General features: G+C 40.9%; 1 protein-coding gene across 1 annotated transcript; it reads right to left on the bottom strand.

Annotated features, from left to right (window-relative positions):
* Window positions 1–21,279, bottom strand: boc (BOC cell adhesion associated, oncogene regulated). The gene is made up of 19 exons (XM_056738876.1): window positions 20,913–21,279; window positions 11,994–12,118; window positions 11,336–11,617; window positions 8,020–8,166; window positions 6,974–7,117; window positions 6,595–6,888; window positions 5,666–5,938; window positions 4,808–5,067; window positions 4,366–4,531; window positions 4,058–4,117; window positions 3,586–3,795; window positions 3,093–3,271; window positions 2,888–2,987; window positions 2,626–2,748; window positions 2,342–2,524; window positions 1,951–2,156; window positions 1,693–1,781; window positions 1,404–1,555; window positions 1–1,164 (listed from the first exon to the last, which is right to left on the bottom strand). The coding sequence occupies exons 2-19, from the start codon at window positions 12,100–12,102 to the stop codon at window positions 1,031–1,033; spliced, it is 3,111 nt and encodes a 1,036-aa protein (XP_056594854.1). The 5' UTR covers window positions 12,103–12,118; window positions 20,913–21,279; the 3' UTR covers window positions 1–1,030.
* Between the last annotated feature and the right edge of the window lie 1,334 nt (window positions 21,280–22,613).

Here is a 22,613-nt window from a genome sequence, read left to right as displayed (position 1 = left end):
AATATTTCTTTAGCTTTATTTACAAGCAATACTGCTTAATCAATGTAACCAAAGAAGCTACACTTCTAGAATATGTAGGAGTTGATCATTTCCTTCATGTTGTGTTCATAACAGTGGGAGGAAGCTAATACTGATGCAGGAGATTTGGAGATCTCCAAGAGAAAATCCATCAGGGAGTGTAAACTATACAAACAGACCACAAACTAGTCTGAAACAGAAATCAGGATATTGTAGGCTTGTCAACTTTAAAATGTTCACATTCAGGCTACTAAAAAAATAAATACCTACAATATATGGTCTTCTTCTCATAGGCAATATTACTACACACAGAATGCATATACTTTGCATATATTCGTTATTTTTGTTAATGATGAAAATATATAATTCTTAGTAATATATACAAAGCTGTAAAAACACTGAATGAGAATTACACCACACATAAAGCCTTATTTAAAACTGAAGAAACCCTTTGTAGAAGCAGTTAAAAATGATGTAGTCTTGTGTGTAACCTCAAAATAGCATCTACAAGCCATAAAACATGTGGATATACAGTGCATAAAATACATATGCAAATAAGGCGTATATATTCTACAAAACGTAGCTGCAAAGTGTTTTGTCCGCGACACAGAGCTTTGCACATTACAACGTAATGACTTTTTAATACTTTCTAAAAACATTTTCCACTAGTTGCATTTCAACATTAGCTAATCTTGCCAATGGGAAATCTGAAGCTTATTGCTGCGATACTGTATGTTCAACAGATGAAACTACATTCTGTCAAGGTGTCAGGTTGTTCCCATCTCACATGAGGATGACTTTTACAGCATGATTAAAAAATTTGTGAATGTCCTGGTTGTGACCGACGAAGATAGCAAAAATATGTGTTACATATGAAATAAAAACCTTTATATACAGTCAAAAAACTATACTATGTACAAAGGCATAAATATATAAATATAACATCTGTTATACAAAAATAAATAGCTTTTCTCTCTTTTGTAGTTTTTTTAAAGTCTTGTTTTTGTTCGATTTATCCATCTTTTGGATCATGTGTCCCTAGTTCTTCAAGCTGTCTCAAGTCAGGAGTTGTGTTCACTTCCGGTCGCTGAGCATTTTGAAGGAAACCGTTCATGCCTTTATCAGCTGTTGTTGACAGGGCCAAATCTGTGGAAATAAAAAAAAAGTTAATATTTGAGTACCTTGTACATCTACCTGGTATTTCACAAAAACAGAAATCCATGTTCTGTGTTGTACTACTGAACATTCCAGCACAGTGAATCCCATAAATGCTGGAGCTAAATAACCATAATGTTTTGACATGCAACTATAAACAACACCCATGAATACCTATGGTTCAATCAGAGATGTTTGACATTGCCAACACCGTAAGAAACTGTACACACCTGCAGGCATCTCCCCTTCCATGTGAACTGCTTCAGTCAGGAAGTGATTGTCCTGAATGGAGTCAGTATTCTCTGTAGAGTCACATGTGCTGACGACCTGCAATGGGGATCCACTTGTCTGACAGCATCCCTCTTCAGGACAGCCAGGTACACTATTAACAGCAGATATGACATGAGTACAAAGATCTTTGAATTCACTGTATCAAAAAGAACATTAAGAATGTTCCAATACTAACAGTCCCTGGATAAATGTCCACATATTTATAAGTCACTTAACAGGAATACTTACCCATTAGAGTAATTGTAGTTATGTGGTTGCGCATCAGGATGTTTCGGAGGCAACAAAGCATCACTCTCATACTCATAGATAGCACCCTCCTACATGAGAGACAAGGGTTTGATAAATGTAAATAAACAAGAATATTCTTGATAGGTTTGTTGCTGTAATACATTTAATAAATTATACAAAGGGGTTACTGTTGAACAACTACGGTCATTTACACAAAATGGAAAGTCAAATTCAAACTTCCCATTCCCTTAAAATTACCTGGTTTTCTCCGGGAAGACGTTGTGAAGTGTGTTTTCCATTTGGGATGTATTCTCCTTTAGGAGCATAGACAGTGTGAGCAGGTGCCAGGTGGGCGTCTAAAGGACATGGCCGACCAAGAGCAAGTCCTTGCAGGGGTACCATGGTGTACTGACATGGAGAAACCGTTGCTGCCAAAGCTGGGAAGCGCATATCTAGGGTTTGTTCTGCAAATAGGAAAAATCTAAAATTACAAGTGTCCCAGGATCCTTGTGGTGTTGAACATGTCTTCGTAGGGTAAGATTTGGAGAGAAAGTGTGTGTCTAATGTACCAAAAACTGGCAACAATTCTAGAACAGCTAACATTAACAACACCTTCGACTGCTTTTCACGTTTCTGTTGTTAAACTCACTTTGTTTGGCCCAAACTCTCCACAAACAGATTGGGATGAAAGCCACAATGAAGAAAACAAACGCTCCCAGTACCACACCCACAATCAGGTAAGGCAGATCACCGGGCCGTGGCACAGGGTTTCCAGGATGGTCAGGTCTGGAGGAGGATGTTTCAGGAGGTGTGGTCCTCTGGTGAGGGCGTGCTGAAAGTACACACGGACGTTTCCACTTAATATCCACGTCATCTGATTTTCGAGTGTAGGAAGTGGTTTGTAAACATGAATAATTGATAGAGCAAACAAACCTTTAGTTTCTAAGATGACGACATTGCCGAACTCGCTCTCGCCTCCTTCATTAAAACACTGCATTTTAATGTCGTAGGCTGTTTCAGGCTGTAAGTCTGTTATGGAGTGCCAATATCGGTCACCTACAAAAAAAACACCACTGCATTACTTTTTATATTTCTTTAAATGCAAATCATAGGACCAACTTTCGAATCAAAATCAAGGATATGTCACAGATAAAGAGTTTAGAAGATAACTAATCAATTTTGATATTTGTTTTACCTTCAACCACATCCTTTTGGTAGTCACTATCATTGTCGCTATCAGTGGGTCGATAGTAGATGTAGAAACCATAAATGGGAGTGTTATTGACAGCTGTGTACTGTAAGAGAACAAATAAATACTCATTCAAACCCAAAATAAAGTCACATTAGGAATTTGACTGTATAAAAGGTGCAAGAAATGAAAGATAATGAGAAGCGCTTACAGTCCACTTGAGAATGATTGTGGTCTCATTGATGGCTTCATTATATGTGATGTAAGGTCCGTCAATGGGACGTCGGTTTGGTGGACCGCTGCCCACCACAGTGTATGCTTTAGAGGGAGCACTGGGTGGACTCGATCCCAACACATTAACAGCCAAAACTCTGAACTTGTATGACGTTCCTGCAACGTAATGAGACAAGGAATGAGTCCAGAATTGACTACAGGAAATTTAAAACATTAAAAAATAAACTATTAATTCACCCTCATGTTGTTCAAAACCTGTATACAACATTCTTCTGGGGTACACAAAAGAAGATATTTTGAGAAAAGTCTCTATGGTTTTGTGTCCAAACAACGGAAGTCAATGGGTTCCAATGTTACTTGGTTACTAGAGTTCTTCAAAATATCTTCTTTCGTCCTCTCGTTATTGATAAATGAACAAATTCAAACAGTTTTGGACAACTACAAAGCTGATATAAGAACATAAGACTCACCCTTCTCCAACCCTGTGATCTCGACCGACAGGCGAGAGGGTGGAATATTAAGCACAGCCACTTCCCAGTCTCCGCCCCCTTTACGCAGTTTCTTGTGCTCCACACGGAACGACTGGATGGGGAAGCCGCGGTTCCCGCGTGGGATCCACGTCACGTAAGCGGAGGTCTCAGACGCCATGGAGACAGTGGGCCGGTCTGGTGCTTCGGGGGCTGCAAAGAAAACACAAGACCTTTAATAAAATATAGTTTAAAAAACGTGGAACAATGGACACACACACGTACGAGTATAGCAACACAACTTATAACTCATCCTTCATTTATGATAAAAAGTAATCAAGAAAACATATTAGCATAATTCCCTTATAAACCTGTGTATGTCTCACACAAAGCATCTCAAACCAAGACTGAAGTACATAAGTACCACAGTAAACTTACAGTATTATTATAAAAAAGGGCCAAAACTTATACTCACGTGAAAGCCGTGGCGGCACCACTGGTGTTCTAGGAACCCCTATAGGTCCTCCTCTTCTCCCTACAGAAAATGAAAGGAGCCCTTAAATTCAAAACTCCTCTAGTAACATTCATTACTCATTTATCTAAAATAGCCCCTTAGCATTCAAGTGATTTATTACACGGCTCTCTGGAACATGCGACTTTAATTGGTCAATCGAGACATTCTGAGCTGCGTTTATTTATTTGGGAAGCCATTACAAACAGTACCCTTATGCATTAGGATTTGTGAGGATATAGTAATCTCGAAGCAGCTGTATGTCTGCGTACCTTTGCCTGTTCTGAACGTCATCATGGCGGGCTGCCCAAATCCCGCACAGTTCCTAGCGGTCATCTCAACTTCGTAAAGGCTGGTGGGCTGCAGTTTGGTCAGAGTCAGCTTGTGCTGGGAACCCAGGATGCTGCTGGTAATCCAATCACCGGGAGAGTCTCCAGCCTATGAGAGGAAGTACAGGAAACACACACTAATGAATAAGAGCTTGGAATTACATACTGCAAAAATAAACTCAATTTTCTAAAGAAAAGCAGAACTCTTTAATTTTCTGGGTGGTAGCTAGGACTTTGCTATGCGGTTGATAAGGTTTTTACTGCATTTTTAGGCACTCTGGGAGGTTACCAGGTGGTTTCTATATAGCACTGGGTGTTTGATAAGTGATCATTGGCTATATGGGCCAAGTAAAAAGATGACATTTGGAAAATAACGGTGCTGTACCTTTTTGTACTTGATGACATACTCCAGCATAGGTACTCCTCCGTCATGCCGTGGTTTCCAGGTAAGTTCATAGTAGTCTGCTTTTCCCGTGCGTGGCTGGCTCAGGATAATCGGAGCCTCGGGAGGTGAGACTCTGATCTCAGAGCAGTCGAGAGGCAGCATTGCGCTGGTGGCCACAGGCTTCACGGGCGGCTGCTCTCGCAACACCTTGTCTGGGCTCATTGGCCGAATCATGGGTACCTTACCGGACCGTGAGGGCACTAATATACAGGATGATAAAATCAGCAGTTGAAGAAAAGACATAATGCTGATTCATTTGAATATATTGTCAATACCCTTCTGAAACCTTGTATGTCCAAATTCTTTGTTATTCAGGAAATGGAGAAAAACTGTACTTTTCAAATAATTTAATACTTCACTAGCACTTTTAATACTTTTTATTGGTTAGATATTTGCAGAACTCATTTGCAAAATACAAGGTTTCAGACGGACTCCAGTGATGTGAAAATGGACAAAACACAAAATGTATCCTAAGTGTAAATATTGAAAATAAATTACCATGTTTTGACCAGCCTTAAAATGTTGCAAATAATATGATTGGCCTACAAGAGTTTTTAAGGCGGGGCTTAGAAAATTAAGTGAAACTAATAGGACACGCCAATATATCATATAACGGGCTATACATCAACCACTACAGAAAGAAAGCACGGAACAGAATACAACCAACAGAACATTAATGACATATCTTTAAGATTTATTAACATCATTATAAAATAAAAATGTTAACAGTTAGTGCTTCTGGACCGGTGTTTACATCTTGTAAAGTGGTCTATACATACAGGCTATACAGTTACATACCTGTTGGGACAGTAAGGAGTCTCGTGGCAGCTTGAGAACTACCCACACCGTTCTCCGCCATGCACTGGTACACGCCATCGTCCTGCTGCCCGACGTTGAGAACACGCAGCACCTGCGGGGACATCCGATGCCTCTGGGACGGATTCAGGGGCTGAGCGTTGTGGAGCCACACCACCGTGGGCGCCGGTTTGCCCCCCACCTGACAGCTGAAACGCACCGTGTCGCCCCACGCCGCGTCTTGTTGCTGCAGCTCGATGCGCACCTGCGGGGGCTCTGAGAAAACAAATGGAATCTCAGATGAGCGCATGTCAAAACATTGGGTTGCGTGGCTATCTGCGCGTCTTTCATGCAACGGCGGGCGGTGAGCGGGCTGAATGGCATAAATCAACACGAGTGTCGACGGAGTGCATCTCCACGAGGGCTGTTTGTGAAGACATGCTGCCTAAGGAGTTAGGGAGCAAGTGGATTTTTTCTCTCCCAAACTTGATGGTTGGCTGCTAGTGAATCAAATCGAGCTCATTAGAGCGGCTTAATTAATCACAGCTGCAGACCTCCAAAAACAACCTCATCAATGTCTCAGAAACTCGATCCGGCACGTACACGCACTCTTTCTGTTAAGTAAATGTACTGTGGGCTCCTTTTGGATGCTTATTACAACCATAATGTTCTTCAAGCCCTCCGGAGCCGATGCATGGTTATTATCTTAAACGCAACCTTAAAATGAGTGGAAATTGAAATGTTGCCACCGCACGCATACCGTTCCTGCCCCAGGGGGCCTCAAACTCATATTACATGAGGGCTACCCGCCCGTGTTTTCAATTGGGGGCCACTTAACCAGTCACGACAAATGTTTTTACAACAGCAAACTTGAAATTACGGGTGCAACGATGCATAAATAATACACCACGTTTTACTGCAAACATACTCACCGAACACCTGCACGTCATACAGCACAGTAGCGGAGTTTGCAGACCCAATGCCGTTGTCGGCATGACACATGTATGTGCCCGAATCGCTCTCGCTCGCTGCGTCAATCAGCAGGTTGCTAAGCAGGAAGCGGGTGTTGTTATGATTCCGCAAGTCCTGGCCGTCTTTAGCCCACGTGACCTGTGGAGTGGGAATGCCGCTGGCCACACACTCCAGCACGAGCCGCTGGCCTTTGTTTACCATTATGGACCGAGGCGCCGGCGGGTAGATGATGCGTGCAGCTTCGGATGTCGAACCTGAAGAGAGTAAAACAAGGTGAGTTATACACCACCGACAGACTGAGAATGAGTTTGTGTGCATTTGAATGTTTTGTACACGTACGTCGAACGCGAAGACGGTCCGTAGAGGTGGAGGTTTTTACTTCCTGGGTGACAGGGTTGTAAGCGGCACATTTATAAGGACCCTCGTCTTCCAGTGTAGCATTGGCTATCTGAAGGTTTCCAGACGGCATGATGAGGTAATTTCCTATGATGACATCAGAGCAACAGTGTTATATTATATGCACAATAACGGACGGTTTGAATATCAGGTTTTCCTACAGAATCTTTAAAGGTTTTCTACAAAATGTATTAAAAGCATCATATCATAAAACTATGTTAACTTCAGCAGTAACTTTGCTGCTTCAGGTGATGCGTTGATGATGTTATTTCCCCGAGTAGAGGTTGTTCTGTCAACGGCATATACAGATTCACCGTTAATTTGGGTAATCATTGCGTGACTTGAGTTACCGGAACATTCCTTTTCAACCCAGTCATTTACTTCCATCTAAGGTGTGATCATCATTAAACTGATCATTTAAACAGCGAGAAAAGTTGCAACAAAAGACAACCGTGCGAAAACACTCCTTGTTGAGTGGACAAGACCAGACAGCGCTGAAGGCCTGACTCTCGACAAGACAAGAGCCATCAAACACCACATACCAGAATCAGCTAGGGTGCTTTTTAAAATGACAGAAAAAGTATTCGAATGTGACGGCTTGTAAGGAGATACAGTGGCGGTGGTGCTTAGGTTTCAGCAATAAATCTAGAAGCCAAAAAAAATCTGCTTGGCCGACACTTTGTGAGCGTGTGGTCCTGTTGTACATTCTTGTCTACTTGCGTTATTGTGGCGCCAGCGAACCTCACTACTCAAGGGGGCGATAGAGTTACCTTCAAATGCCTGTGCCATTAAATCAAATGTGCTGTTTTTCAGACTGTTTGCTATAAACAAGCTAATAAGGTCTAACTTGCGAGATTCTCTACAAACTGTTGCTAAAAACTAAACTGAAGAAAACTAACCTTCAATATTTGCAATTGCATATCGGAGTATAGCATGTTTCTGGATTGAAATATAAGAGAAACACCAAAGTATTTAAAATGTAAAAGTACCTTTAGATGTCTCCAGCCACTCCTGTTTGACACTATAGCGGACCTGAGCTTTAGGTTGACTCTCAGGTAGATGACACTCGATGACTGCCGTGTTCCCTTCATCCACCTCAATCTCCTGCTGGTCATCTGGTTCAAAATCTCGCAGCTCTGCATTCAAACACACAAAAAAACGTGAACAATTGCACAAAGAGAAAATGGAGTTTTTCGAACACACAGCTTTAAACTGCTCTGTTCTTCCTATATTATCATATTGTCAATGAATATAGTGCATTTTGACTTTTCTGGCCATTCTGCTGAAATGAAGTCTTAAGCAGCCATCCGGTCCTTTCTAACAGGAAGTACTTAAAAAAAAAAAAACAGATCTCAAACTGTTTGACTCATTTTGCGAAGTCTGACATTGAAAGCCTCTTTGTATTCCATTCGGGAAAGCTGAGAAGCTTTGGAGTGCGTATGTGCTTAGGACTTCTACTGGGATATCAAATGGGCAGACACCCAATAGCTCTGACAAACAGAGACACAAAGTCTGGCTTTCTTGAGCCTAAGTCGGTCCAGGCTAAAATGAGGTCAAAAGGCCAAAGGTGACCTGTTCTCTTGAGTTTCGAGAACGAAAAGCAGTTTGGATCGCAACGATTGAGATCGCTAGTCTGCCTATGCATGTCATTCTGTGAAGGAAAATATTTTCCAGAGAACAAAAATTGCCCAGCGTTGTCCTGAAACCCCCCCGGATTTAATCAAATATCTCCCCGACTGCACATTTCTCCCTTAACACATCAAAACGTTTTATTGTTCTCTAGAGTTTGGTTATATTGCTTGGCATCGGTAAAGTCTAAGTTATGCACAACAGGCAAACTATGCCAAAATATCTGTGCGGAAAAGTTTAAACGGCTCCTCTTAAATTCTCTCTGGAACCAAAAACGCATTTATGGATGAAATGAGAGGAAGATGTAAATAATCAGAATCTGATTGGTGATTTATGTACTAGGATAAAGTGATGAAAATGTTGAATAACAGCTTTTAACTCGGGCAAGCCGAAAAAAAGATATACTGTAAGCTGAAAGAAACTGGAGGAGGTTTTGGGGGAAAACCCGGCGTGACAACCCATTTGCTAAATCAATCAGGGTCTTTTTACAGCCCATCCCTGCCAGCATGCTCTCCTAAATTCCTCAGTGTACACCTTTAACCCCTCCTCTGACTCTCCCTTCATCTCCCGGTCCTCAAAGCATTGCCCCCCTCACGAGTGCCTCAGGTGCAGAGGGGTAATAAGGGAGACAAAACAAGAGTCTTGTTGAATGATTTTTACATTATGTATAGTGTATATTATTTTGCATATTTCATATGAACCACCATTTCACGGTAAAAGCTATGTAACAAAGAACTTGTGCATTGATGCTTTGGCAATATTGTGTGCAACAGTACAAGTATTGACACAAAGTGCTCTATTTTCTACATTTCGGTTAGAGCGAGAGAGCGCAAGAGAGGAGTGGAAAACAGTGGCTGAGTATGACAAGCCACACAGATAAATCTGTGAAATAAATGTTTATATGTTTCGATTATATTTGCATGCGTGTGAGGAAATAAACGTTGTATGTGTGCAGTGTATGTGTGCGGTACATTCAAGGTCTCCTGGAGAGCAGGGAATGCTGGGAGCCGGACAGGATTAATAGTATTTAGAAAATACATCAGCCTCGTTTCCAACTCCACTTGGCAATGCTTTCATATGTGCTGCAGAGTTACTTAGCATTCATCATTTTAATGTCTGGAGTTGTGTATTCTGTGTGTGTGACTCGGATTGCGATGACACTGCAAGTTGTGTGGAATCATCACTGCTGCTCAAACTGCGTGCAGTCTTAAAAGACGCTCAAGAAAAATAACTTTCCTCGGTGTGTATAACTTTGAATCGGAGTTTATTGAAAATTAGTTACGCTACGTATTAAAAACACATGTGAGCTGCGTTTATGTGCGAGAGAGAGAGAGAGAGACGAAGAGCGCAGAAGGAATGTTTCTTGGCTTGAAAGTAGGGGAGTCTCACTTGTCTGCTGAGGAATTCGAGGAGAGTTTGAAATAATGCTCAGGCGGGCAGCAGCCTTCCCGGTGGGAGACACTTCAGACAGAATTCCAACAGAGACAGATACCAGCGACAGCCAAGTGTTTCCACAGAGCAAAAACAAATGGGCAGAGCTTTGAAATACAGATACGAAAAAGTCATGCCTGTGATCGTGCACGCATTGTCCTCCCCGAGGAGCCGGGTCTAAGGGAGGAGGTCTTTATTAAATTATAGAAAGGGGCCAATATGGTTTCATCAGAGATGAGGGCCCCTGCTAAGAACTCGCATCTGCGTGCCCCTAGCCGCCCTCCACTCCTGATTCATAGGCCTTATCAATTACATCTCACACGTGTGCGCCCCACAGCACTTCAGCTAATGCACGAGGAGAGGAAAAGAGAAAAAAAAGAATGGAGAGGCAAAAGAGGTTAGCAAAAACAAACGATCTTTGAGAGGAGTGAAATGCAATCCACCATAAAATGTCGGGAGCAGAAACGCAGAGTTTGAGAGACGGGTGATGTTAAGCGTGCCTGCTCTGCGGAGGTAAAGATGGTGTCAAGAATCTCTCATCTTGACAGAAGATCCTGTCTCGACTGGCCCCGCCGAACCAATGCTGCACACAATATCTCACAAAACCTTTTTCTGAGTCTCAGCGCATTTTTACATATAGTGGTGGTAAAGACCAAATCTTGACTTTCAAGCATACTTTTAACATGTGAATAACGTTTCAATAACGCTTTTAGTCCAAACTGGTATGCGTTAATACTACTTGAATACAACTGAGAAAATAAAACCATGTGCCCTTCTGGTCAAACATTTGGTGCCCATTGTATATACACACACACAAATGTGCGCTCATGTTTATAGACTCAAACTGCTCCTCATTATACAAATATATTCTCACTAAATTGAGTTTCTTTTTCTGACTTTCCTTCTTTTTCCGTTCTCTTGAATTCAGGAGGAAAGTGCTGGAGAACAGGGAGGAGGCCTTTGCTAATGGGGCCCGTGGTTCACCCACACATACACGCACAGACATTATGGTGGGTCACGTTACACACCCCTTACCGCGCTCAAACGCTGACTAACTTAGGGCAAACACACACACCAGCGCTGCTCATGCCTGGCACACAACCACAATACACAACCACACACGTATTATAAAGAATAGTAAATTCATCAGCACAAAAACCTCCAAACTGCTGTACAACAAATCTGTATGTATATGAGTGTATGTTACTACAGCGTGAGGGTGAGAGAGCATAAGTGTGTACTCACTAGCAACTGTAACATTGGCCGGCACACTTGCACTAGATCCAACGCTGGTGGTGGCCACACACTGGTATCTGCCCACGGTGAGGTTTGAAAGGGAAGGGATGTACAGCGAGCCAGGCTTCACCAGCACTCCAAGCTCCTCGTCGCCCCCAGCTGGCAGCTCTCGATCGTTCAGACGCCAGGTTATGTTGACATGGTCGGGCAGGGCACTGCAGCGCAGGGTCACGCTGCCCCCAAGTTTTTGTACCACAGAGAGAGGCTCTTCTGTGAAGACCGGTATGTCTTCTAAAAACAGAAAATGTAAAGCATGATCAATAAAGATGCATCAATTATCCAAAATAAACAAATTGTTTGCGTCGCTATCCTTCTGAAACCTCTGATGACCAAATTCACTGTAGTTTTTAAATGATAAAATACCGTGTTGGCAAAGTTGAAGAGCACTTTTGACTACTTTTTAGTGCCCAGAGACAAACATAAAGACAAATATGATTTATGACTAAACTAAAAATACGGAGATACGAGGTTGCAGTGTACACTAAGTATTGCTATAACTTGATGTTACTAATTTTTCTTAGTGGATGTGGACCAAAATCGATATTTCCATGGTAAGCTGGACTAGTTATAGATGATTTATTTTTTAAGTAAAACAGCAGAAGCGTACCTCGAAGTGCAAAAGTACCCTGCAGGCAGCACAGCAGTGCACCCAGGGCACAGGCAACTCGAATCTTCCGCTTTCTTTCCCAGGGAATCCAATCCAATATCCCAGACATCTTCCATACACTCCCCCTGTGGGAAAAGAGAGAACAATAAACATTAATACCTAAAAAAGTGTTTAACACAACAAATTAATGAGCCATGAAACTACATTTGTAACTATGAAGAAAATATTACGATGCAGTTTTTTTCTAGCAGTCATTGTGGTTAAGCTCCTCGCGTCATTTGCAGCATCATACATATAAAAAAAGTCATCATTGTGTTGTTTTTTCTTCACATTTCCACAGCAGTGGACCATAAAGTTAAAACTAACTAAACTTCAGTTTTTACAGGAAGTCCACAGTCTCTGAAGATGCTTACCACAGTAAGATTACATAGTGTAAACCACAACAAAAATACATAATTAGTTAAAGTTTAAGATAAAGTATCTTTTTTCATTATTATTTAAGTGACGTGTCGGATTCAAACTATTATTGAGATTTGAATCATCTAGTTAAAGTCCCGTACACAAATTCAAAGTGGAAACAAGCGTTCCATACAGTGTCTGCTAAGTGCATCGCCCAACTCAAACTGAAACACATCCGTTTGCACCCACATCAATCAGCCTTGTGCCGTTGAAGCGGGTGCCCAGATAAAAACACTAGAAAACTGATCCTCTGCCAGCCAGGTGTAACTGATACAGGCACGGGTTCAAAAGAAAAAAAGTCTCAGAACAAAAAACAATAGGGTGGTGAGGTCATATAATCTGTATTTTCTGGAAATATTGAGCATTGCAATGTGATCTTTATGAGGACATTAAAAGAAACAGAGAGAGAGACCGAGAGCGAGCGAGAGAGAGATGGTTAGTGTATTAACAGTTAATGCAGGAAGGGGAACATTTCTCTCTCCCTCGGCTCTCACTGCCAAGTTTCCCGAATTCTTTCCTGTCAGGTTAAACTAACAACTTCCCGTCAGGAGGAGGAGGGTGGTCCACTGCTCCCAGACTGCAAATCTCTCTCTCTCTCTCACACACACACACTCCCATCAATTGAACGTAATGATTAATGAAGCCTCACAGAAAGATTGAGAACTCAAACATGGGAGGGAACCACAGAACAGAACTCCCAAAATATGTTAAAAAACGACTCTGCGAAAATAAATGAAGTCTACGTCTTGGGATTTGGACTTGTTTTCCTGGAGTTAGAAGGTACATAGCCATTAGCTATTAGCCAAACTCTGCTGACGGAATAGAATGTGTGCCATTTACAGATTTTGGGGTTGGCCCTAAATAAATGTTTTTCCGTTCCAACAACAGAAATAAACAAGTCGTGCGGTCTGTATGAAGCTGTGGAGAGATGTTATTTAGTCTGGACTGGGCAGAAAATGTCGGTAATGAAGTCATCTTTTCTATTTACCAGCGTGCTAAAACAACGATTGATTTCTCTGCTTTGTACAAACGCAGCATATTTGTTTTTTTCATATGTGAAATACAAACGGTGTAATGTTAATTCCAGACACACTGGGGTGGCTAATAACACCTAGCGAAGTACACAAACACGAAAAACTGCTTTTTTACTATCAGACTATTAGTTCACTCTAAAAAGAAAATTACTTCATCATTTGTTCACTCTTATGTCATTGTCAACCTGTATGATGTCAGAAAACAAAAAGAGTTATTTTTGAAGAATTTAGGTAACCAAACAACATTTGGCTATGTTGACTTCCACTGAACGGACACAAAACCACATAGACATTTCTCAAAATAACTTTTTTTGTTTATTCATATTTTTAATGAAATCAGATGAAAAAATGATGACTTCATCTTTTTGGGGTGAACTATGCCTTTAGGATCAGAAGGAGCTTTATTAACAATACCAAGTGTGTTTACAAACAAAAGGAATGTGACTTGGCGGTAGGAGCTTAGTGCAGAAGAAAGTGTACACACATGGTACAAAGATAGTGCAAATATACATTAAGATCGAAAAAATGAGGATTAAATAAAAATAATAATGCTCTATATAAAAAAAGTGAAAACATATAGACAAAAAACAAAAAACTGTTTTAACGAAAGTACAGATGTGTTTAATACTACTCACTGTTACCATTACTGCAAACAACTTCCATGTCTTTTTTCCCAAAAACAGTGATACTACAACTGATATTTGTAATAGCTGCTTAAGAAAATAATGATAACAGTTCATAGCATGTTCTAAATAGAAAAACCTTCTGGTTGTAACCTTTTGGATTTTAATCTACAGACCATCAGCAACTGATGGTCAACTGTTGCCATTACTACAAACACAACTGCGGTTTCTAGGTCTTAACAATAGCAATATTAAGTTCTTAACACCCTGCAAAGCTGTGCTGTGTGTCGTGAGCAATCAGCATAACAGCTGTTGGAATGCAAGTCGAAAAAAGGGGCCAATGGTCTCTCCTTTGCTGTCAAGCCACCTGTCACAGGCATCAAACTTTATCCCCCGTGAACACACTCGCATGTTCTATCCAGCTCATTTCATCACCTTTGAGACAAACACTTTCTAGATTAAAACTAATGGAAGATTCTTTAGCACTGCGATTTATTTATGTTGCACCACGAATAAATGTGGAGCGTTCACGAGAACCACAGGTAAAAAAATAATTTGCTTGTTATGGTATGTGACCCTTTAGAGATAATGGATCACATTGATCTGAGCATCTGGATGAGGGCTTACAAAGGCATGTGCATTTTGACTCGTTTGTGGGAGAATGAGCGAAAGAGAGACAAAAAGCATAATGCCGAAGTGACTTCATAATGCCTCTTTGTGACTAAATGGAGCCTTTTCTTCTAGGGCCACTCTGGTCACCATTGTCCTCTAGTGTGTGTGAAATTCATTTTGACAACCCTACTAATGGGATAAAACTGCTTTCGGCTGCCCGCGGGCCTCCCTCGTACCGCTCACATTCCATCTGCTATCCGCACGGAGGAGGAAGAGGCGACGAGGAGCAAGGGGAGGAGGTGAGGTTTATCTCCTTACGACGTCTTGAGCCGCTGAATATGTAATCGCTCCTCTTCCTTTACCCTATTTATGTCCTTCAACCCCCCACCCCGTCCACGATTCTCCAAAAATCACAATACCCACCCTTTAGATAAACACATGCGGTGTCAAGTGTGAGGGGTGCCGGGTTCAACTGCCTGCGCGGGCCCACGGCCCACAATGCCGCAGTACATATCTGCCTTGCGGGAGGCCCGTTGCTCTGGGCGACAGTAACAGGCAGAACGCATCTTAATAGAGTGGAGAGTCATTGTAAAGCAGTGAGCCGACACAGGGACAATAACCCCACGGCTCGCTGTGAAAGGAGAGACGCTTCTCGGAAGAGCCAGAGGAAGAGCTGATGGGGGCAGCTCAATGGCCAAGTGAGCGCTGGAGGTTTGGGTCCATGGGGGGGTGGTTTGGATGGCCTAAAGGGGTTAGGGATATGGGTGTGGGGGGGAAAATCGCAGGTCTCGGGGTCCAAATTAGATAGTGGATGTCAATGGGTGACCAGGGAGAGGGAATTGAGATGGTGGATGCTTAAAGTTTGCTGGCCATTTGGTTGAAGAAGCCAAAATGGAGAAAGTAGTTCAGATGAAGAATTTTGATGAAGGAAGAATTAAAAAAACTTTCACTTGGCTTTCCGTCAGTATACTGCGATAACTTTTGAAAACAGGTGCATCTAAATACAATTTTGCCGTTTGGTAACGTGCGTTTCAAAGGAAGCATAATTTTAACAAAGAAACAATAGATGCAAAGTAGATTCAAAATGAAAAGTGCAAAACTTAAAAATAATAATAATATTCTTATATTATTTCCAATGTTTCACTTACATTTTTTTATTATTGTTAAAATATTAAAATTATTGCTGAAAGTGATAGTTCACCCAAAATTGAAAATTCTTCCATTCACTTCTACTGTATGGAGACAAAGTCAGTGGAAGTGAAAAGATGCCGTCACTCTTCGGTTAACAACTTTCTTTAAAGCAGCTTTTGTGTTCTTCAGAAGAAAGTCAGTCATACAGGTTTGAAATGACAAGAGGGTTAGTAAATGATAATAGAATATTCATTTCTGGGTGAATTATCCCTCTAAATTGATGTTTAAGTTCACAAAATCCAATTTATAACTTACATCATGAGTATTTAATACAGCAGTCAACCCTACAACTACACAAACGTCACCTGCTGCTATGATCTCACTCCACCTTCAGGCTCTTCTCCATCACTAAACTTCTGGAACGTTCTCATGGCTCTCAGAAGAGATTAGCAGGTGTAGGCAAAGCTGAATGAGTTCTGCCAAGTCTCCCACAATGCACTAACATCAGTTTTTCCCATGCTGGAAAATTAAACATCAAAAGGGCCATTAACAAGCCAAAACCCCGCCATCTCTCTTCCCTTCAATGTATTAATGAGCAACATCCACCCCTGCCCAAAAAACTGCAATAATGAGACCCACTCAGTGGATTAACAAGCGAACGATTGAGCCAAGACCAGAGGCTCTAATCAATTAACCGCACTAATATTTGCATAATTCATATAACAAGGCAGCGTTAACTAGCGCACGCTAATTATTGAGTTTGGGACGTTTAAGGGGGAGGGTCACATGACGGCATTCCTCCGTCTGGCCGTCCGATGGGAACTGTCAGTTAGGATTAGACTAACTCTACTTGTGTGCTGTTCCCCTTCAAGGTAGGTATAATGAGAGGTACAGATCCTCTAAAATCCATTACAAAACGGCCTTATGACGAAAATATTGTCAAGTCATGCAATCGGTAAATGGGTTCAGTGAGCTAAGATCATTTCACAAACACCTTACAAATACAGAAAAGGGCCCATTTGAGAAATTTTGTCTTTATATTTTAGTCGCAAAGATATGCCTGACATACGTGAATATGTATTGTGGATTGAAAAAGGCAAAAATGATGAATTCTTGTCAATCAAAAAACCTGATTATGTTACAGGATATATAATCAATGTGAATATCAGAAACAGAAAATATAGGCCTGTCAGAAAAAAAAGACTAGATCAGAGCTGTGAATGTTTTCATCAAAGCCCTTAAAAAGCTGCTGCAAAGTAACAAAATCACTTATAGAACAACTAAAAGTACTAATAAATAATAAATAAAAAGCAGCGTTAAATTGAGGTCTAATCCTCTGAAATACCAAACTACATCAGTCAATACACTTATTGACAAACACATATACCCAAGTAATGTTCAGTAGAAATTAAAGACAAAATATCAATATCCAAAATGTCATTGTTAAACCAGGTTAGACAAACACACTTAATCATGCCGAGCAATTGTTATATGGAATGTTGTGGTCTTTGCAGAGGACCTGGCAACTTTTCCATCAAAGTGAATGGAACCAATTATACATCTCAATCGATTTCTCCACATTTTTCGACAGGAACCTGGTGTTCCTCGACTGCCAAAAAGAGAGGAAAATCACAATATGAAATGAAATAGTAATAAGATGTGCGAACTATAAACTGGTGTAAAAAACGCATAATCTAAAGCACATGTGAAATAATTATCTTTTACCCAAAAGGCTGTTAACAGCCTAGACACAACAAACTCAAAACAAAACAAAAAGTCAACAAAAAGGACATTTAGGAGTATAACACTGTCTAAAATGTCTTTCAAACAGCTTTAGTAAAGTTCAAGTCTGATGACTGGGTGTTTAAGGCCATAGGTTTGGCTTTGGCATGGAAGCTCTTGTCATATATAAACACCTGCAACATCCATGACCGCAGTTTGTAGACACATCAAAAGCAAAACAAACCACAAAATATACAAACCCGGAAAACCACAAAACAATGCAGTAGTCCATGGCTTTGGACATGTCATGGTGTCCTAAACGCAACACTGATATCAGTCCTAAGCTATTTTCTTATGTTACAATATAACCCGCCAAACAAACATGTCTTAAGGTGTTGACAAACAATGTGCATGTTTTGGAATTTTTTTCATGTATTTTGCATTAAATAATCTGATTTTTAAGTATATTTAAAAACAATTATTTTTCTTATGACATGAGGATGAGTACATAATAGTTTATTTAACTTCAATGTCAGGATAAACATTGTAGAGATGATGTTTCCGTGAAGAACTTTCTCAATTCAAGGTTTGTTTGCAGAACATCATTGAAACAAACGTTGCAATGTGGCAAACAATCTTACTTCCTAGACAATGAAGAGGACCTCTGTTGTGTGTGTGTTTGCAGATGTGTGTGACTGTGACAGTGTGAGCTACAGCTCTCTGAAGGCGAGTTATCGAGTGTGTGTGAATGGTCTCTGAATGGCCTCTGAGAGTGTCTCGATTACTCTGTGCTTGTCAAACGGCTCTTAATCTTTGTACAAATATCTGCTTTACACACACTGAGCTGTTTGTCTGCAAACAGTCGCTGCTTACTAACCGAGGTCTGGAGTTTATCAATGATCTCACTCCCTTGCAACAGACAAATTTACACAAACAGCAACACGCCACTATGTATGCTTGTTTCCTTGATGTCAGAGACATCACGTTCAAACAAAAGGTTGACACAATACCGTCATAACAATTAGCAGAACAACTACTAGTGAGTTGATGTGGTAATGCACTAGCGGTTTATAGCACTGTACATTTTCTGAAGATGATGTATTTAAATCTTTAGGGTAACACATTTTCTTACAAGGTTTATAATTGTTTCCAGAATTAGCCGTATATTGTTTTCGAACGAGAGTGACGAATCCCATGTACGACTGTTAAAAAAAGAGAAAACTAGCCACCTGGATGTCCAGGTGAAATCACGCACCTGATGAAACAGAAAACGGCCTGAAACTAAATTACTCCGGCCAGGTGCAGACCCACGGAGACTTTATACTTGTGAGGTAATTATTCCTCACTGCAGGCTAAAAATTGTCTCCTGACAGCTGCCATACTTTGAGCTCTGTATAATTCTGAGTAACCGGGCTTTTACATTTAGAAATGGCAGCCTGACAAGTCATGCATTCCACTATGAGAAGATAATCCTGATTGGAGAGCATCTCTAACACACACACTCACAAACCCGCAGATCGTTTCCTCCAGGCTGTTATGGCTGCATGAACGTACCCGCTTTACCGACATGAAAGTCAACCTGGAGGTACTTTTTATTGCCTCGTCTTCTCTTGCAAATTATCAGAAAAGTTACACCCTTTAACAAAACAATAAGCCTTTCCTAAAATCTCTGCCGCACCGAGAAACCGCCACATTCAACAAGACTATTCTTTTCTCGTTTGGCAACACGCAGCTTATTCTCAAAAACAAAAGTCGATATCTTCGCAAGGGGAAATAAAAACTCTTTTGGGAAAGTTCATCAAGAGAGTTACTGTCTTTCACTACTAAAAAGGAAAGCATTTAAAAACATACGTCTCTCAACCACGTTGATACCCGATGCGCTCATCTCACCCCTACAATATTGTGCTATCAAGCCTTCCAAATCCCCAGACAGGCCCCTCTGGCTCAGTTACGGGATACCTGTTACACCGAAAGAATGTGGAGCAGTGAGGGCATGTCATCCAAAAATCTGTGCGTCCATCTGTGCACGGCTAATAGGCCTTCCCAGCATTATAACCAAATAAGGTCAGAGCACTATGAAAGCCAACAAGATAATCAGACTGGAATCAATTATGGAACAACTTTGATCCACCCGACCACTAATCATCTTGTGCAAAATCCGAGCTACCACAGTTTTTCGTCAAATTGAATTCTTGGCAGTCGAGCGGCGCTATCTGGCTCACCAAAATCAATCAGATAGTTCAAAACAAAGGACTCGGTTGGCCTGTTTTCATCACTGGAGACAGTGTGACTAATCTTTAAAACAGGGATTTTAAGTTTTAGGGTCCCAATTAAATTCATTGTCAAATATTGAGACAATGACAGATCACATCAAATTGTTCACAGAGGTTCACGACTTATCCGTGTAAAGTAAGTGGATGTTTTTGAATTAAATACTTAATAATATTTGATGCATAACTACAAGTTTACAGAATACTTATAGTACAAAAGTGTACTATGCCTTCTTTTGACCTTATAAAGTAAAAGTAGACAACGTATTTAAACAGCAACACTATTGTAGTAAAAAAACGAGCACAGTTTCAAGCACAACTGTCCTTTCACAATCAACAGGTTTGATTTTGGTCAAAGTTTGTTCATATCCAACTATTATAGACTTGCAAAATGTTTCCACATCAAATTGAATCGTTTGATATAAAATAAACAATAGTCCAAATATTAGGAATTGAAAAGAACTGCTAATATGTGTTTTGTTTTGGTGTAAACTAGGATTCAACCTGGAAATGTCAACTAGTAAAGCGGAATGAGGCCTGTAAAACTATGCCAAAAATGCAGATTTAAATAGAGATGCTCTTGCATCTCGTAATAGTTTTACTGACGCTATATTTATGATACATTTACACATCAAACATGAAGTTCACTCATCTATAGTTGTATTTATATTTAATGTTTGATTAGCATTAACGAATGCACATCTCTATGGTGCGAAATCGCATTTTAGTTGAAAGACTGTTAGACAAACGCGTGTATAGTCTATGCCAAACAAAAACAGACAATGTAACATCTGCCACTAATGTCCTGCAACAAGTATCAGATAAGAAAACGTCGAAACAAAATAGCCAGTAAGCTAACAGCCGCATCACTTTTACAAGATTTAAAAGCGTCTTCTTTCAGTGATGCGCAACATGCAAACATTTCTACAGACTGTATAATACAAAAGTAGAAATACAGAACAAACACAAAATAAAGTGAATGAGAACTCGAGTTATGTTTCGGAATAGCATGGTGGGGTTCCTAAAAACAAGAGGTGATGTTTTGGGGGGAGGAGAGAGAAGACTTACCAAAAACGTGCAGTAGTCTGGAGTAGAATCCACTACTTTTTCGGCGTCGACTTCTTCCACCAACCGTTTTTTGCCGTTTAATCCAACCGAAATGCAAGTCCTCCGTTTCTTTTTTCTCTTTAACCGCTCCTGCTTCAGTAATTTACTGCTACAGCGACACCGACATTTTCTTCGGCTCCCCAACTTCTTGCATTGAAAGGACGTTTTTGGATGACTGAGCCCTGGAACAATTCTCCCTTTTGCGAGGAACTTTTCGGGTCCTCCCACTTCCCAAGAAGGAGGAGGGATCTGAACAATGAAGATTCCTTCCCAAATCTCCGCGCAGTTACGCTTGTCTGTCCTAAAGAAATGTAATAAAAAATTTGAGTGCAACTTTCGCACACTGTGGTGGTAAGCTTTACCTTGCGTGCGTAATTTGTGCGCAATGGTTCTTTTACGCAAACGTTGGCAAAGTTATGCGCGCCGTATAAGAAGCCCCATCCCCCTTCTGTTGCCCTTTCTGTTTTCCCTGATTTGCTATGCGTTAGTCCCCAAAGAGTTTGCGGTGACCCCCGTCTATTGAATCGCACAGTCCCGCGGGCGCAGATGTGATGTGGAAACACTCCGAACTCTCATTCGACGGGAAACACAGGAGAGAGACCCTGACATGATGTATTCGTCATTTTGGCAAACATTATACCAGTCCATTACAGACCTGTCCAGTGTTGAAATGACACACAAAAGACCTCCCACCACTTACCTGAGCTGTTTTTTTTCTGTGGAAAGCTCTCAAATGCTTGTGTGTGTGTCTCTCACCTGTGGCTCCACAGGTTGACTTGTCTGAAGTCTCCTATGGCGATGTGTGTGGTTGATCTCGTTTGGTTTTTGCATGCCATGTCAGAGCCACATGTTTGACTTTTTGGTTAGCTTGGCATAGGAGCCGATGTTAAAGCAGAGGATGAATTAGACTTCACTGCTTATTAGCCGTGTGGGCATTCTGCCCATGTGGACACAGCTGCAGTTGACACACCAACAATCAGACCCTCTCCAACTTACACACACACGGAGTTGGCGTGAACACATGCTGTAATTGCACCAGTAATTAGTTACATCAATACTGTTCATTGTTCTAGTCATCTCATCGGTCACTAGTGTGCAGGCGAGTCTTAACTATTGCCAGTAAAGTTCGGAGAAATTTCTTTATAAAGAACCCACTTGTATCATGGTGCCAAAACACACAGGCATGTTGAACGCTAGTTGAACACTTCAGACATTGTCATTGGAGTCCGATGTTTGTGATTTCAAGCATATTGAGCAATGTTGAATTCAAATTGAATAGCATCAGAGTAATGACTTCAGATTTCAAGGTGATGCATGGATAGTTACCCTGTCCTGCTACAAAGGTGGTGCCATATGTAGAGCTTGGTAATGTGTAATTAGTCTAGCTGTTTATACACAAATAATTCCACAACTGAGAGGCAGCAATAATAAGGAATGACTGTGGCTTGTTTTTTGTGGTTTTTGTGAAGTTTATAGGTGCATCATGACGTATAGGGTTATGCTCTCTGTGTTGGTTGTGCGTATGTTGCACTTCTCTTTATGGCACGGTTGGCACCGCTGCAGTATAAATATATGTGGGTGAATCTGTGGTCTGAGGTTGTTTATGCAAAGAATATAAAAGCATTAAAAAAACTGTTTTACTGTGAAGTGCGTGCGTGCATG

The sequence above is a fragment of the Triplophysa dalaica genome, chromosome 23 (assembly GCF_015846415.1).
Source record: "Triplophysa dalaica isolate WHDGS20190420 chromosome 23, ASM1584641v1, whole genome shotgun sequence".
Classification (NCBI taxonomy): Eukaryota; Metazoa; Chordata; class Actinopteri; order Cypriniformes; family Nemacheilidae; genus Triplophysa; species Triplophysa dalaica.
This window is presented reverse-complemented; position numbering and strand designations above follow the sequence as displayed.

Excerpts from the sequence above, each read along its gene's own strand:
- boc (XM_056738876.1), bottom strand. The coding sequence starts at position 12,102 with ATGTCTGGGATATTGGATTGGATTCCCTGGGAAAGAAAGCGGAAGATT. Across the intron at positions 7,118-8,019 it reads GTGGCTGGAGACATCTAAAG|GAAATTACCTCATCATGCCG; the intron begins GTACTTTTACAT and ends ATGTCATCATAG. Across the intron at positions 2,157-2,341 it reads GAGAGTTTGGGCCAAACAAA|AACAAACCCTAGATATGCGC; the intron begins GTGAGTTTAACA and ends TCCTATTTGCAG.